Source organism: Struthio camelus, chromosome 9 (genome assembly GCF_040807025.1).
Source record: "Struthio camelus isolate bStrCam1 chromosome 9, bStrCam1.hap1, whole genome shotgun sequence".
NCBI classification, from domain to species: Eukaryota; Metazoa; Chordata; class Aves; order Struthioniformes; family Struthionidae; genus Struthio; species Struthio camelus.
In genome coordinates this window covers 28,792,737-28,807,904 of record NC_090950.1, presented here as the reverse complement: position 1 = coordinate 28,807,904, position 15,168 = coordinate 28,792,737, and the positions used below count along the sequence as shown (strand labels likewise).

General features: G+C 40.9%; 1 protein-coding gene across 8 annotated transcripts in view; it reads left to right on the top strand.

Annotated features, from left to right (window-relative positions):
• The first annotated feature begins 12,856 nt into the window (after window positions 1-12,856).
• Window positions 12,857-15,168, top strand: part of LOC104140056 (multiple epidermal growth factor-like domains protein 6) — a 214,318-nt gene continuing 212,006 nt past the window's right edge. For 6 of the 8 annotated variants that reach the window (XR_011142750.1, XR_011142751.1, XM_068953773.1 and 3 more), the window contains exon 1: window positions 12,857-13,094. Coding sequence is in view for 5 of the 8 variants with exons in the window: in XM_068953773.1 (XP_068809874.1) it covers window positions 12,910-13,094 (185 nt within the window). In the remaining 3 variants the exon portion in view is untranslated. Of the gene's footprint in view, window positions 13,095-13,480; window positions 13,542-15,168 lie in introns of those variants that run through there. The other 2 variants (XM_068953774.1, XM_068953775.1) reach the window with 2 other exon arrangements.

The window sequence follows — 15,168 nt, the reverse complement described above, 5'->3', positions numbered from 1 at the left end:
GTCAGCAAGGAATAATTCTCCAAGCACAGTTACTTTCTTTGCCCTGGCTTTCATTTGTCCTTCTATGGCAGTGAAACCCTGCTGAAATTCAAATGTGATGCAATAGAACAAGCTGATTTGTGATCATTTTTACCTCACTTCTGCACCAATATGGCATTTTACCTGAGATAGTTTTATTTGTTGCTTTTGCTTTACCTACTCCTCATGCGTTTAAATAGCTTACTACATAGCCATTTATACTGACCTTGTAATTGCCAATTATATCTTTGTGATGTGTCTTGTTTCTACATATAATATGGAAGTGTAAAGGGCTGGTTCTTAGCTGATATAAAATAGTGGCTCGGTGTCTGTGGATCAGCTCACAGCTTTCACCAGCCATTGAGGATTAGTGGCTTGTTAGACTGTGAAAGAGAGAAAGTTTGATAGTAGAAGTGACACAAAGCCATGATGGCTTCCTTCTAGGAACACAACTTCATGAATTTTAAACTTCCTGAAGTTTAAAAGACTTATTAAATTAGGCTTCAAACAAATCTTGATCATAATCTACTGTTCATGTTCAGGTGGATTAAATTTGTATGTTGATATGTACCCCTTAAAGATCTGAGACTTTGGTTTCGCTGTCTTTAATAATGGTACTTGGTATTTTCTTGATTTTTAGATAGAAAGACACTTTATTTCCTATCTCTTTAAAAGTATTTCTGTTCTCTGACATTCAGGACATTTGCATGAAAAAATATTAGTCCACTGGGTAATTGTTGCCACACTGATTATTGCTTTTAAGTGTGATTTTTGATTCTTAAAGAACAACTAACAGAGCTCTTTGCCCGCTATCCTCTTGTCATTGCTGTCAATAGAAAGAAACCTTTCAGCAAGAGAAACTATTCATTTTATTACAGCTTGTCAAGACTGTCATCAAAATAAGACTAGAGAGCTTGACCCTTTCCTTACTACTTCCTTTTTTTCATTGGTAACTCCTCTAGCGCGTTTCTACCAGAAATAAGGGTGAGGGAGGTCCGCGCAATCTTTTGCAGGGGAAAGGAGTGGAAATAAACATCATCCCTTAAAATTCTTCACAAGAAAAGCATACTGAGTTACACTGAAACCCTGAGAAACTAGAAGAAAAAACGATCAGATCTTGCTTACCAAAGTCTTTCATTATTCATGAGATCTACCTGCTTAAGTAACTCACATAATGTAAGTATATCTGCATTTCACGTGTATTAATGGATTTGTTCTTAAGCCACGTTGGCAAGGTAGGGAAAATTTAGAGGGAAATCTGAAATTAAAACACAACCCTACAAGGCCTTAGGATGTTGAAGTGAAGAACAAGCGCCTAAGTCCTAGCAGTAGTGTGAAAATTACAACCCTAAAGCTCCTAATGGCCATGCTTTTGACAGCGTCGTTTCTCTGATGGCTAACCCTCTGTTTCCGCTTGTGTCCACAACTGTCTTTGTCTTAGCAGAGCTCAGCAGCTTTGCCTATCCCGTGCTGACTTCCCTCTGAGCAGATTGCTACCTGAGATGAACTCTCTAAAAGACATGGAGACAAAATCTGTTTTCATTAGAAATGATACCAGAGGAAACAGGTCTTTATTCTTACCCAATAGTTCAGAAGAAGACATTTTTCCTCCGTGTTTCCTGTACGTCTGCCAGTCTTCCTCTTTAGAAACACCTTACGCAGGAGGAAAGGGGACAGGAAATTGGGGATTGCTGGGAGAAAGAAGGCTGTCTGAAGGAAGCCAAGATAAGGATGTAGGCGGATGATGGAGCTGCTTTGAGTAGGCTCTGGCTCCTCAGTGCAGGACAGGGCAGGACAGGAAAAGACTTTGATGGACGCTGCTGATCCCCTTTCTCTACCTCTCAGTGGAGCTTAGATGCTCTACTGCAGCATGCATCTGATAGATTTTGTATCTCCCGCTCTTAACAACCACTCTTTCTGAGTGCTGGCTAGGAGTGTGGGAGACCTGATTTCTTGGTGCTCTTCTAAGCACATTAAAGAAACGCATCTCCAGCACTTCCACATTAATATCCTCATCACTTAGTTAAATGTTGTATGACATGCTGGTATACCCCTTTGGAAGTTTTGCCCCTGTATAAAAAAGTGAATGTGGTTTTCTGACCCCATTCAGTGGTTAAGGCATCGAGCTGAAAAAGACACAACTTGGTCTTGATTCCTCTTCTAAAGATCACTGATTTATCCAGTGATTGTTCATTGTAAAGATCACGATAGTTCCAGACTACAAATTCCAAGCGGACATAATTATTTTGTCATAGGCCAGTATTTAAGCCCAGAGAAAGGTGAGAGTCAGGACACATTCTTGTCATTTGTATTTTTCTGTTGGATAATTTAAATTGCTTCCATCTCAATAATAGCTGACACCTGTGCTGAGGTTCTGTATCTTCTCAGTGCAGCAAGATTAGGTGCTGCAAGTCGACGCTAAGAGCCAAGTAGAAAAAAATTAGTTGATTGCCTTTACAGGTTCTTGTGACTTCCTTCAGGTCATCTATGAGCTTTGAGAACAAGAAAAATAACCCAATGTCCCATATCATTTTAATGCCTAAACCTTCAAATAGTCCTTCCTGCTCAATAAGATGAAGATTTAGAAATCTGGTTACTGTGCTGCATTTACTGACTTATTAACTAAGTGATAATGAGCCTAAAGATGAACAGAATAGTCTATCACAGTTAGTACGTTTTTATGATGTCACTGTTGTGCTTACCACTTAAAGAAGCCAAATATAAAATACAACTTAAATTTGAAGATTCCAGTCAATAATGCTGGAATGGCCAAGATATATTGTAGCAGTTCAGGAAGCAAATTCCATTTTCACTGAGAATCATAAGAAAATTTGTACAAAAAGCAGCTGCTTTTTAAGCTAGGTTTTATCACATTGCTGTAATTCCTAATATCATGAGCAGACACCCTGGAGGGCTGCTACCCACTTCAATGCACACACATAGTTAAGTGACAGGGGAGGAGAAATACAGCTGTAGAAGCATCCCCCTTTATCCATATCATATCCTGACCAAGCTCTGAAAGTCAATTGCATGTTGCCCTGGCCCGAATTATGTGCTATAATAAAACTAATTGATGTTAAGTGAATGTTGTCTACTATATCAGGTTAACAAAATTAAATGTTTCTGTCATGTTTTCCTACCATGAGTTTACTTCAGTACAAAAGTGAAAAAGATGCTGCTGCAAAGAATGACATAGTAGGATTGAGACTTTGTTCTTTTGCAGAAAATGGTGTCCAGGTTAAAAGAACGTTCTGCAATAGTTTAGATCTGCAAAGTGGACTTCAAAATTGCTGATCAACCTCCAGTCTTTTTCCTGCATGCTTCATTGCCAGAGATAAAGGTCTTATAAAGAAAATTTAGGAGGCAACTAAGGTGTACAAAGGTATAATGGAACCTCTCTTGTTTTTCTACTAGCCCTGCAGTGCTGTCTTTAGTGGGATCTGGTTTATCGGTAAATACATGGTTGAAAAGAAAGGGCAGCTTTAGTGAGAAGAAAGTTGACACATATCGTTATTTTCCGATTCTAACTAAACTTTACAAACTGATCATTTCACGTTGCCAGTAACATTGCAAACAAACTTAGCTAGCAGGTATAAACTACCTCGACACCACTGCTGTAATTACCACCTTAGTGTACAGATGGGTGCATGCAGCTTTGCATTTTAAAATTGTAGCTTGGCCTTTGCTTTTATCCAGCCTCTAGCTATTTTTTCTGTGATCTGAAAGATAAATACATTTTTCCCCCTCTTAAGAGAAAACATCATGGCATGCTGTAATTTCAGGGTTTGTTTGCCATTTTTTTGGTTGTCATTTGAGCATTGAGCATTTGGTTGCATGAGCAAGGTTCAGGATTCTATTGCACCCAAACACAAACCAAAAAGATTATTCTTGTTTGAAAGGACAAAAGGCCCAGTTGTTGGAAGTTAGTAAAAGCTAGTTAAATGGGCAACCCCCAACATAAATAAAAACATACTTTGGAGGACTGCTTCTAATGACTTTATTTCTAGCGTAGCACTATATTCTAGGAGAGGAGCTAACTTCTTTGTTTTTTGGTTTTTTTTTTAATAACGTATCAAATTAGTTGCTTATAGAATCGTGTGAGTGACTATTCCATTCCAGTTTTTCTCTTTGTCTGCATGTGAAATGGAGCAGAGATTGTTGTTGTTATTATTAGTCCTGAGAGCATCCTCTGGCTTCTTGTGCTTTTAGATTTCCTACTTTTCTTACTTCAGCGTCAAAGTCATCATGTTTTTCAAGCATGAAATTCTCATTCTCTTCCACGACACCTTTCATCTTTTTCACCAGCAAACTTCATGAGTATACTCCTATCATTTATGCCATGTGCAGAGACAGTACTGGTTTTTTTTTTTTTCCTGAGACTCATCCTTGAGAAATTCATTAGAACTTTCCATAACTAAACAATTCGCTTTTGAACACAGCTTACCATTATATACCCCCTGGCTTTTCTCCTTGTACAGTAAGCTGCATCAGGTTAAACTAATAATTTTCCACATGCAGTAAAAGCTTCACTGAAGTCTGCATAGATTAGAGCTCCTGTCTGAAAAAATCAATTATAAAAGAAGAATTTTGAGTTAGTTTGGCATGATTTACCTTCATAAACATTTCGGTACTTTATGTCATTTCTATTAATCTTTAATTATAGTAACCTTCAGAAAGATTTTTGATTTTTAGACAAATTTTGAGGTCAGTCTGAAAAGGCTGTAACTGTTGACATTGCCTTTTTCCTCCTTATATCTAGCTGCTCGATTTATTATTGTCTTAATACTTGAATTAATAGAATATGTTTGCTTTGCAGTTCTTACTCCATTCAATGTTGATTTTGCTGGAGTAAAGACTGCGTTTTTTGCCCTTATATATTCTTCTCAAACATGTTTTCCACAAGTCTATCTAGCAATGTAGATTTCTCCACAGGTCAATAATAGGCACAGAATTATTAGCTGGGAATTCCATTCCAGACCATTTTGTTGTTGTTGGATAGGATCAGTTAAGCTGTTAAGCTGTAGATAAACAAACAAGCAAGCATGTGTGAAATATTTAATTGCCACTTTCTTGCCGCAGTCCTTTGCTTGCTGTTTCCTGAAGCATGATCGGTGCAATTCACATGCTCAGAATGATTTTATTTGTATTTGGCAACAAATAGTGCTGATGCTCTATATCTGCCTCCCTTATCTGCCTCCCTTAAGATTTCAGAAAGAAAGCTTATTAAACCATGTTCGGTTCATCAATTCCCTGCAGACAGGAATGTTTTTAAAAACCTGCCTTGTAATACATATGTACCTACATATACGTGCACGACAGTAGCAGGTTAACTCAATGGATTGAGAGAGCTGTTCCAGGATTCATTCTTATGATTCCTTGAGAATGAAGGAAATGAAAACCCTTTTATGTACACAGAAGAGATTCCTCCATGCTTCTCAAATATCCATGATTAGAAAAACAGGATCTATCTAGTGCTAAAATTCTTAATAGCTCATTTATCCTTTTAAGAGAAGTTGGTTACTAATATTTGGTAGGAAAGTATGGAGGAAAGCTTGCAAATATCCTAATGCTAACTGCAGCGCAAAGGAGTCATCTTCTAGACTTGATATTTGAAAAGAGAGACTACCAAAAGGTTAGGAGTTAGGGGAGGATCGGGAGCCAAATACTTCAGCACCATAAAGGGAAAATATGCCTATAGAAATTTTCAGATTAACCTTGGTTGGAAAACAGACATTTCAGCATGAGGGACTCCTTTGATCATGTCTTTAGGTTCAGACACATTGGATCAAACTGAGTAGTGCCGTTTAAAGAGTCAGTTCAGGCACCCGAGTTTGACCCATTTTGGTAAAAATAATCCAGATAAATTTTCTAGATCACATGGGTCATTTTTATCTATTGAGGAGGAAAGGAGGGGGAAAAGCTTTCCTCTCTATCAAAATACAAAGAAGTTATCTAACTTTTAAAACACAGTAAGCTCTAAAACCATCTGAAAGTACAGTCTAGATCTTGCAGTTCTTATTCAAACATGTACATTCAAAACATGTACTGCAGTCCATAAGAGTGTGTAGTGAAACAAAAAGAAATCTCAGATTTTTTTCTTAGATTTTGATTCTGTCGTTCCCATGAAGTTCTCCTGATTTCTATTAATGACTGGTAAATATTTTCATAGTAAGTGAACTGTCTCTCAGGAAAAAAACAACAACACTTCAATGCTCCTTTAAGCTATGGATAGAGCACCTTTCAAAGGCAATAAAAACATGAAGAATAAGGGAAAAAATTTTCCTCTTTCATTTCATCTTTCTCTTGCTCTTTCCCTCCAAGCCACTACATTAATTAGCTATCTGACTGATTACTCAGTCAAGAACTTAAGAGATCAATGGTGACAGTAGTCAGGCAAGTAATTTAGAGGAAAAACAGTAAAGTAATGCTGTAATATCTTTCCGAGAATGAAGTGAGGTCTAGTTTTGTCAGCAGAACAGACAGGAGAAACTTAGACACAGAAACACACTACAGCATTTTGGATCTTATGTGACAAATTATGTGAAAATATATTTCTGGGATTTCATTAGCTCCTAATTGAAAACAAACAAACAAAACATCTATTCATTGAATTTTTTGTATTTTAAGTACCAGTGGTGTGCTTAGCCCCAAATTAGACAAAGAAGAAAGTGCAGACCTTCCTGGGAGCTTACATCTGAAACAGATGAGCAATTCCAAAGGGACTGGGAAACCCTGAGGAGAATTCTGCTTCTGAGCTTTTTTTTCTTTGATATATTTTGCAACTGCATTTTTAGTGATGTAGATTAGAGCTACTAGTTTTAACATCTGAAAAACAGATTTTGAGGGGGCTGACTACCCTGGAGGATAACGTGGAACACTTGAAGTATTAGTGCTAGTTAAGCCTCTCGTTTTACATACAGAAGTTGCTGAGTGTTATTATTGCCTGTTCTGTGTAGTTGAGTTCATTCCTTTACAGTCCCAGTACAGTCTTTTCTTGACGCTCGCTAAACTATGCTATGGTTAGAACTAGCTGAATAATTCATTAGGTGAAATGGACTTCTTTTATCATATATTTTAATATTTTTTGCATTTATTTGTTGCTTCAATTTATTTTGAGAATAACTTTTTGAAATGTGCTGTTCTCTGGATAGATCAAGATACTCGAAATTCGGGTTGAGTTGTCGACCTTTGATTGGTTGGATAAGTCACAAAGTGCTCTTTGTATTTCCAGACTGGATGAGTTTAGAAGCACTTCCAGCGTAAATACCCCAAACCTGCTTTCTGTGAATATACGAGCATACAGATACTCTGCTGAATATTTGAATCAGTTGCCTGCTCAGCTGTTTACAGATTTTCAGGTGGATAACAGCATGACCAAAAGAAATTCACTGAGAAAAGACTTGTTAAAAAAATTATTGCTGGAAAACACTTTGTAATATTTGCACTGCTCTGCAAAACAGTGCATTGCTCTAAAACTGCTAAATCCTGGCTCTTTTCTTTGTATTGACATGATGCTGGAGTAGCTCCACTGAATTTATTAGAGTTACATCTGGCTCTCACCTGTGTAGGTCAGAGAAAATGCAAGTCTCCCCAGATGTGTGATTTTAATGTGAATTTATGTACGCTGGATTAGCCACTCACTGGAGTGTCATTATCCCAAACCCAGAAATAGATAAAAGTATTCCCAAGTGTTATTGTCTGCCATTATAAAAGGTATTTCAGGATTATATTGTCAATAGCAGATTCTTGCTAGGGTTTTGGTTAACTAATGCTAAAGTGAAAAGCTAAGAAATGAGATCAGTGGCCTTTATATGAGTAATTGTAAATGTAGGTAACATTTTATTTTCTCAATCAAATGTAATAGCTCCCTACAGAAATATACTCCTGACTTGAATATCAATAGATTTCTACTTAAACTGTCAAAACGATACTTTATTTGAGCATTTTCCCCTCTTGGAGACACAGCTGTAGAGTCAAATTGTTCGGATCTTGTCTTTTCTTTGTTCTTTCCAATCCCTTCCACCCTCTCCTCTGAATGAGTCCCAAAAATCAGTGAAAACACGAGTTTCTGTTATACAGGGCAAACGGGAGAACATGACTGACGACTGCTAGATGCATGGAGTTGAAGAGACTAGGGAGTAGGTAGGATGCTGACAGTAAATTCACATACAGGGCATACCTACTGAACGACATACGCCCTACTCTTCATTGCATCCTGTATGGGCATTTGTGGAGTAACACGTGCTGCAAGCAGAGCTGCTGCAGGCATCCCTGTTTCCAGGCCCAGCCAGGTTGGCTTAAACACGCGGCGAGTTTATCATTATGCTCTGTTCAGGGTCTGGCCCTGTGTCGCAGCTAATATCTGCGAATGGCTGTGTTGCTACCAAGTAATGGAAGAAGGGTCAGAGGGCAGAAACGCTCAGAAAGATAGAAATGAAGCAGGCATTTCAATTCAGAGCTAATGGATGGGGTTTGGAGGCTTCTATTAACAGAAATTATCAGTGTATTAATGTATTTCGGGCAGCATTTTTTACAGTTGAATACGGTGTTATTTTCCTAGTTATCCATTCCCTGACAAGTGGTTATAATCAAAACTGTCTGTGAGCACTGTTATCAGAAACTTACTGTTATGTTCTGTGGGAGAAAATATCAGGGAATGATGCAGTGCCAGAAAGCTATTATATGTTTTAAAGATCTAGTGCAACACCAAGTATTTATTTATATACTGCTTTACTTCCTGTGGAAGAAAATAATTTGAACTTAATTTTCTTGTCTTACCCAACCATTTTAGAAAATGTACCTCCTGAAGTCCGTAATTATGATTAACAACGTGAGCTAGATGCTTAGTTACTGTAAATTAGCATTCCCCTATACATTGCAATGGAGCAATGTTGATTTATCGCTGCAGAGAATGCCTTGATACACTGCTTTACATCTGTAAGTGTTAACAAAGCTTTTTAACACAGTATTGTACAGAACTTATTCTGTTTGGCCAGAGTGAACTTAAATAGGGACAATTCTGTTCCTAAAAGTCTTTAGAATTATCTTGAAAGCAAAATTAAGTCTTCCAGTATATTGCATTAATGAATCAAATCAACGAAACTGCCATTGCTCTGTCATGTGTTCTGGCTTTGTAGACAAACTGAATACTTTCTTTTCTTCTTAAATTTCAGGCTAGCCATATACTGAAAAATATTCATGTAATTCTAGCCTAGCTTCTTAGCTATTTTTTACTGTTTATTGTGGAGGAAGGAATTCCAGTGAGACAACACAGAAAGGAAGTAATTACCTAAAAATGTTTATACTTGTGTAGTTGACTATTAAACGTTAAGAAGAATCACAAACTGTAGGGATTTTAATAGTAAGGAGACAGTAGGCAGTAATAAATTCTGCACTTTTCAATGAATGAATCCTCAAGAAGACTAAGTATTAATCAGATTAATTTGACCAACAGAGTAATCAATACTTTTTTTTTTTTTTACATTCTCTGTTTCACTCTGATTTGCCATGCTTTCCACCCAGTTAGCACTGATGGAGACGATGGTCCAAGACTCAGACAAGTGAAAAAAAAGCAGAATTCCTGAGAATACGCTGATAGACAGTTAGCATCTGAAAACAGGTACTATCCTAGCAACTTGTTCTTTCCAACTCTCCCTTTCTCAGTATCCCCTCTTTTTCATCTTGTCCCTGGGAATTGAACAGACAAAATCCAAATGGGTTTTTGGAACAATCCTAAATCAGGGAAACTGTGAAGACAAATGGTAAATGTCTGTTACCCCAGCTGCTAAGTTAATTACTGTAATGGGAAACATCTTGAGAGAGGCATTGCATATGGTTATTAGCAATTAACCCACCACTCTAAAAATCACAATTCCTGCTAATAACAGAACACAGCACAGCTTTTCTAATTACAATCGCTGCACGAGAATTCCTTTCTATCAGAAGGGAATGTTAAATCCTGTAACCAGCTACAATTTAAAAACACTGGAAATTGAGGTATTGAGGATTAGACAGAAAAATGAAAATAGAAAAAGGTGGTATGTGACAGACTCAAAGTAGTGGGCTGACTCATTCATGCTTGGGGATCCACAACATCTTTCACAACGTCTTTGTAGGAAGGCAAAATCATAAACGAAAATTAACATGTTAATGGGGAGGGAAATACACTTTACAAGGGAGTGGGTGGTATGAGACTTCATGTGAGATGCCATCTTTTCTACAGAATTCATGGTCTGGACAGTGATGTAACCAATGTGCTGAATTTGATAGTGCTTAGTAAAAGATTGCACTGGAATTTGTAAGAACAATTTTCTGATCAACAAGAGAGGAGAATAATGAAAATTGTGCGTTTTCCATCCTGCAGAAAGTCCTTTGGTACTACGTGCCAGGGAATGGGATGTGTTTTCTCTCAATTTGCATTCTACACAATTGGATTAGATTATGACTCACCTGAGTAAAATCACCAAGGGGAATCAGGATCAAAGATACACAATTGTATAGCAAATAAGTTTAATGACAGCAAGCGTGTGTCGTGTTGGTCATGGCAGGGACACGGACTGTAAAGAAGTCACTAATGCTATATCCCACTACCATTTTTTCCTAACATTTCCCACTGTTACCTCGGTAAGAACAAGAATAAATGAGTCTGCTTTTACCTTTGTATTATCTGAGTCAGGTCCGAAGATTTAACTGGCTTGGGCACAGTCAGATCAATTTTCTCAGTAGGTTTTTGAAACTGCTTTCACAAACGCTGGTTCCCTGCAACTCTTACTCATGTGAATCCTCCCATTAAAGTTAACAGCTTTGCAGGATGTTCTCAATTAAAACCCAGCTGAAGATAAAACATTAGATAATATTTGAAAGAAGGGCACATTGCACAAACTGGGTTTACATTTCAGTTCAGGAGAACTTAGTGTCATAGTTCCTAAAGGAAGTCTTTCTGGGCAGATTGCAGGGAAACTTTTAAATTGCTCCATCTCAGAATTCAACTGCAATAGTATTCTGCTATGTGGCCCCCAGGCAAAGGTCTTCACCAGATAAGATGCTGAGAACTCTCCACTTTAGTACCTCCCAATTTGCGTGTTGCTGGTCCATTAGTCTTAATAACTGGGTATAATAACTATTTGTGCGCTATTTCTAAGGTTTACATACAGATTTGAAATATTAAGTAATTTTGAACAGTTTACTGTGGAGTTCCTTAAGACAGAATAAAACAATATTTTTGAAAGACTAATTTACCTCTCCTAGAAAAAATAACCAGGCAACAAGATCCTTTGCTATTTTGCCATGATGTGATCCTGAAAATAATTCCAGGTTGGGACGGCATCTCAAGACATAATTAACATTCAGCCTTGACACGAGGAAGGTCTATTATTTTATGAAGAGAGATTTTTCTGTGGTTTAAGAAATAAAATGATTAGAAAACTGTGTGCTCTACAGGAGGTAATGAGATGAGCTCAACACAAGGTCCTGCAGAGTTAAAACTACTCCAGATACAAGAAAGGCTTAGCCATCGAATGGAGGTTTTGGAGTACAATTAATCTGCTCTAAGGTCAGATAAGCACGGTATGTTTTCTTCACCATGAAAAAAAATCAGTGATACAGTCTCAAGGGAGCTGTGTCACTGCGAGCTTCAAAGCAATGAACAGTATGAAAAGGTTTCTTGTTATGACTGGCAAATATTTACCTATTTTAGCAAAGGCCTTGGAAAATAAAAACCATGCGTGGAACTGAGCTTATAAAGTGTGTTTAAAATAGAAACTGGGGTACCTTAATACAGGACGGAAGGGAAGACAAATTAATACACAGTTTGTGACAAATGATGTTGACCTCTAACCTGCAGGGATGTTAGTGTACCCATCCTGTCAGTTCCCTCCGTCACAAACTTTCATAGGAGCTAATTTGGAGCAACATGAGACCGTCCCCCTTCCAGGGGAATGAAAGGAAATCACAGTTGTCTTTAGCATCAGTTGGCTCAGGGCTCATCTGTTCCTTCACAGCTCAGTGGCTGGTTAGTTACAGGGCCCTAGTGATATGAAAATCATGGTGTAATAGACCCTGAGTCCGACATTAGATCATAAAATGCTTAAGGTATGTTTTCCCATCTTTTATTTGCTACCACACACCGTTCCCTTTCCAGGTCAGCTAGTCTCCTTTCTCCCTCAGGTGAAGGGAAAAGAGTTCCCTTTCTGACAGCTGTAAAGGTCTGGAGAGGTTCTAAAAAGGATGGGATGGATGGTGTAGAGGATAGCGCGCAACTCTGGGATTTAAGAAACCCCTCCTCAGTTCCCTGCTTTATGTTCTTGCTGCCACTAACTCTAAGCGATGAGATTATCCCTCCCTCCTGATGTTAAATGCACTTATATTCACAGTTGCCTCTGTGAAGTGCTCGGATGTGGTTGTGACGGACATCGCACGTAGAACAAAGGAGGTCCAGAGAAAAAGAGAAAGACCAAGGTATGTCTCCTGCAGTAAAGGAGAGACAGCTCGGCGCCCCGACGCCGAGCAACGGGCACCCAGCTTCCCTCCTCTCCCAGTCGCGGGCAACTCTCACGAAAACAAGGTTGTGTTTAACTTCACATGTTATTCAGTGAACAAATCCCTCCTTCCTTCCATCTCTCTGTGTCGTACCCCACAGGAACTCGGATCGGGAGGAAAGCCCCTTTAAAGGAGGAGAAGCAGGAGAGGAGAGGCGCGAGGTGAGGCGGTAACCCCACAGGAAGGAGCGGGTGGGAGCAGAGGAGACCCCGCTCCGTACGCCTGGCCGCTGCCCGGGGCACGCGGGCGCGGAGGGGGGCGGCGGCGGCGGCGCGCAGGAGCCGGGCCGCGGGGGCGGGCCGGGGGGCAGGGCCGCCGCCGCCCGGCCAGTGGCGAGCCTCGCCGCCGCTTTAAATGGTTTGGAGGGCGGCAGGGGCTGCTGCTGCTGCTACGGCCGCCGGTGCGCAGAGGTGCGGAGCCGCGGCCGCCCACCCCCGCGCAGGCATGGCCGCGGGAGCGGGGCTGGCGCCCCTGTGGCTGTGGTGGTGCCTGTGCTGGGCGCCGGCCGCCGGGGCGAGCTCGGCGCTGCAGCGGGGCATGTGAGTGGGGCGCGCCGGGCCGGGCCGGGGGCTGCGGGGGGCTGGTGCGGCGGCGGCGCTGCCGGTGCGTGGGGCGGCGGCCCCGTTCCCCGCCCGCGGGAGCCGCTGCGCCTCTGCCTCCAGCCCTTTGGGGCTCGTCGGGGCTCAGCTCCGCGGCGAGGGACGCGTAACTGGGTGTTTCTTTCGTTTAAACACTTCCCCCCCCCCCAAGCCCTTTCGGGTCTGTGAAGTTATTTGTGAGCGTGAGCTAGTCAGCCCCAGGTGTGCCTGCTGGCTTCCCCTTCCGTGATTTGCGGTCTGAAATGCGCTTCGGGGAGCGCATCAGTGCCGCTGGGCTTGTCTCTTCCCCCTCCGTCCAAAAAAAGAAAAACTCCAACAAGACGGCGAAAGGACGGCGGAGCGGAGCCCGGTCCAGGCTGCGCTGCCCTAGGGCTCCTAGGGGTTAAGGTGAGCGTCACCTGGTGGAGACCATCACGGGGAAAGTCGCGGTAATAAAATGTGAACGGAGGCGGCAGGAGCAGAGGCAGCGGCGGGCGCAGCTCGCTGGCGGACACAAAGGAGCCGGGGCCGCGCGTGGCCGCCCGGGCCCGGCCAGCCCCCGTGGGCCGCTTCCCGCGGCGCCTGCGGTGGACGGCCCTTGTCGCGTACCCTAGAGTTATTCCCGAGTGGCGGTTTTGTGGTCGAATTGTGAGCTGGGGTAGCTTGACAACGTGCGACGACAACAGCAAAAAACCCCCCCAAATCTTAGGTTCAAAGTTTTTGCTCTTTGAAATTGAGAATGGAAATTGTGGAAGCGGTTTCCTGCTTTGTCTTAGGAGCTTTGCAGAGGGAAAAGGGTATCCCTGTTTTTTTTAAGGAACAACATTGTCTTCTACCCCCCCCCCCCGCCGCAAACTTGCAATCTCCTAACTTTTTAGATGTCTCCTGTGTACCTTAATTTCTAGTCAATTTTGCTGTTCTTGTTTTTTTACTTAATTCTTGAACTTTGCCCTACCTTTTCACGATTCAGTTCTGTAACATATGCTGCCCATCTAGTTATTACTTCTGTCACAAAATTGAAATTTCAGGGTTTATCACTCATTGGTTTTCTAGTGTATATGTATTCACAGAATATTTCCCAGAAGTGGTTTCTAGTACTCCATTTTGCTAGAACAGTGAGTACCCATCGTAATTTAAGGAAATCAAGTTCATGTTTTGATTAACGTATTTTTCTTCTTTAAAAGCACTTGGTGTTTCATTAAGGCTTGCTTCTCTCTCTTCTACAAGTAATTATTCTACTATGAGGAAAAATGCCATTGACTTAGTCATTTCTGTTTGCATTTGACATGCAAGTAGCAACTATGATTCTGTGCTTCTGAAGTTGGAGATAGGAAGCTGTAAGTGTGAATTGCTTCAATTCAAAATATTTTTTTTGCTTCTGCCCTTGTAAGATAGTGTCACCAAAAGCACACTTCCTTTTGGAAATGATGCAATATGAGATTATTGCTGTTCTGCCCCAGTCATTGGGAGTAGCAGTGTACTATTAGCCAGCAGCAATGTGAAAAAACTAAATACCTGTGGCAAAGCCTTGGGTGATTTGCCCACCTGGAACATTCTTGAAATTACTATAATTCTCATTGTCTGTTGAAGTTAGGGTAAGTACAAGTGTTCTTCCTCACTTGTTTTATGCTATTTGGGGGGTCTTTGTTTGCTGTAAGCAGAAAAACAATAAGTTACTGCTCCTTACGGGTAAGCCTGCCACCTTTTGTTGGGGGAGAGTGGGAGCAATCCGAAAGGCTTTGTTTCTTTTTAAGTCGGTAACCTCTTTCTACTATTACAGTTTTGTTCCTTTGATTTTGGTCATCTACTGGCGGTGGGATAAGGACTACAAATGCGTCCCTTGGAAAATATCATGCTGGGCGCTCTCTTTTTAGTGTTTGCTGCTGTTTTGATTGAGATCTTATGTGGCTGAGAACACACGGGATGTTCCTTGTGATTGTTGTTGTTCTGCTGCGAGCACTCAAGCTCGCTTCTAGCTAAAAATGCGAGGGTTTCGTGTGGATGCTGGTATTCTGATTCCAAGCCCCCTGAGGAG